The sequence below is a fragment of the Apaloderma vittatum genome, unplaced genomic scaffold (genome assembly GCF_000703405.1).
Source record: "Apaloderma vittatum isolate BGI_N311 unplaced genomic scaffold, ASM70340v1 scaffold16744, whole genome shotgun sequence".
Lineage (NCBI taxonomy): Eukaryota > Metazoa > Chordata > Aves > Trogoniformes > Trogonidae > Apaloderma > Apaloderma vittatum.
The window spans coordinates 68,883-70,382 of record NW_009713379.1 but is presented as its reverse complement, the minus strand read 5'-3'; the positions used below and the strand labels follow the sequence as shown (position 1 = coordinate 70,382).

Genomic DNA, 1,500 nt, shown 5'->3' with positions numbered 1-1,500 from the left:
AGTCTCACAAGGAAAATACCTAATGTGATTTTGATAAACATGAAAAATAAGCTATCCTCGAAAGTTGTTCAGCAGTTCCTGAATTTTAAAACCAAATTTATTTTTTTCTCTTTATGTCAATAGCAAGCTGTGTATTACTGACCGTGGGTGAATGGGTTAGCTTTGGGCACTCTTTTACTGGTAATTTAAAAACTTCTATTTTGCACTTCTGTTATTACATATCAAGAAAATGTAACATTTTTGGTTTTGGACAGAATCCCTAGGCTCTTTTTGATTATACAAGTTCTTAATTTTTTGTTTTAGGTGTGGAATATCAAACAGATGATTAAATTAACACAAGAGCATATAGAGGCACTGCTAGACAAATTTGGAGGAGAGCATAACCCACCGTCGATATATTTAGAGGTAAGTTTACATTCAAATGAATGTTAGATTAATCATGTGTTAGCTTAATCTTATATGAAGCATCTTGTGTTAAAACTGAGAATAGTTGTAGTAAAAGGGAATATACTCCTTGTGTATTAGAAATGTATTTCCCTGGAGGTAGAAAGGAATTTTCCTGATATGCATTGGTAGCGGAAGATCAGTGGTATGATCCAATAGTTACATTGGTGCAGTTGAAACATCCTTTTTAGGTGCAGAGAAAAGGCATGCTTGGTTGTTAAAAGCGAATATATACATGGTAACATAAGACTAACATTGCCTTTAAAGCAGTTGGCTTTGATTTTTTTCTCTTTGAAAAATAATTCTGTAGTATTCTAATAATGATATTAGTAGAAGGGAACTTCTTAAGGAAATATATAAAATCATAGGGTGGAATAATAATTCTTAGCAGACTTTAATTTGTAAACTAACTACAAATTAAATTTCCATATTCTTTCATCACTCCAGATTCACAAAGTTGTATTGATGTAGGAGTGTTACAAGCATAAAAAAGGACTACGTGCATAAGCTGCAACTATTAGGAATCGAACGGATGTCACTTGCTCCAAACCCTGCCCTTTTCTTGGTTCTCTCAAGTATTGAAATAACTGGAGGTCAACCAGATTTCTTTTGTAGTCTTCTTAATTGTAACTGCTGCCTAAAGGCACTGGGTAATTAAAAATAAAGATCTCGTTATTTGAGGTACTTCTAGCTTTTATCTTAATATATGAGAGCAGGGCACTAGCTTGATTATACAAATGTTGACATAACGTCCTTAACAGTTAAGGTCAAATGAGGCCCTCTTTAGTTGCTTTACTTATTGCCAGTGTGAAATGGGAGTATTGAATGAGCACTATTTGTTTTTTTAACCACTCACTGATGTGTAAACACACCTCTTCTTACATGAACCAGTTCATTCCGTGTGTCTGGATTGAATATTGCTACATGTATGTTATTTTCATTGATTTGTGTATCAAATTGCAACAATAATGAACTGAAGCTGTACTAGGTCTACACTTCAGATAATGAAATCGTGTGTGACAGAAAGCCATTGGTCACTTTCCTGTATCTAAATTA

General features: G+C 33.6%; 1 protein-coding gene across 2 annotated transcripts in view; it reads left to right on the top strand.

The window, feature by feature from the left end:
- Positions 1 to 307: 307 nt before the first annotated feature.
- The window catches only part of BRAF (B-Raf proto-oncogene, serine/threonine kinase), a 61,518-nt gene continuing 60,325 nt past the window's right edge, over positions 308 to 1,500 (top strand). For both annotated transcript variants that reach the window (XM_009868364.1, XM_009868363.1), the window contains exon 1: positions 308 to 405. In XM_009868364.1, coding sequence (XP_009866666.1) covers positions 322 to 405 — 84 coding nt within the window. In that variant the 5' untranslated portion in view covers positions 308 to 321. The remainder of the gene's footprint in view (positions 406 to 1,500) is intronic.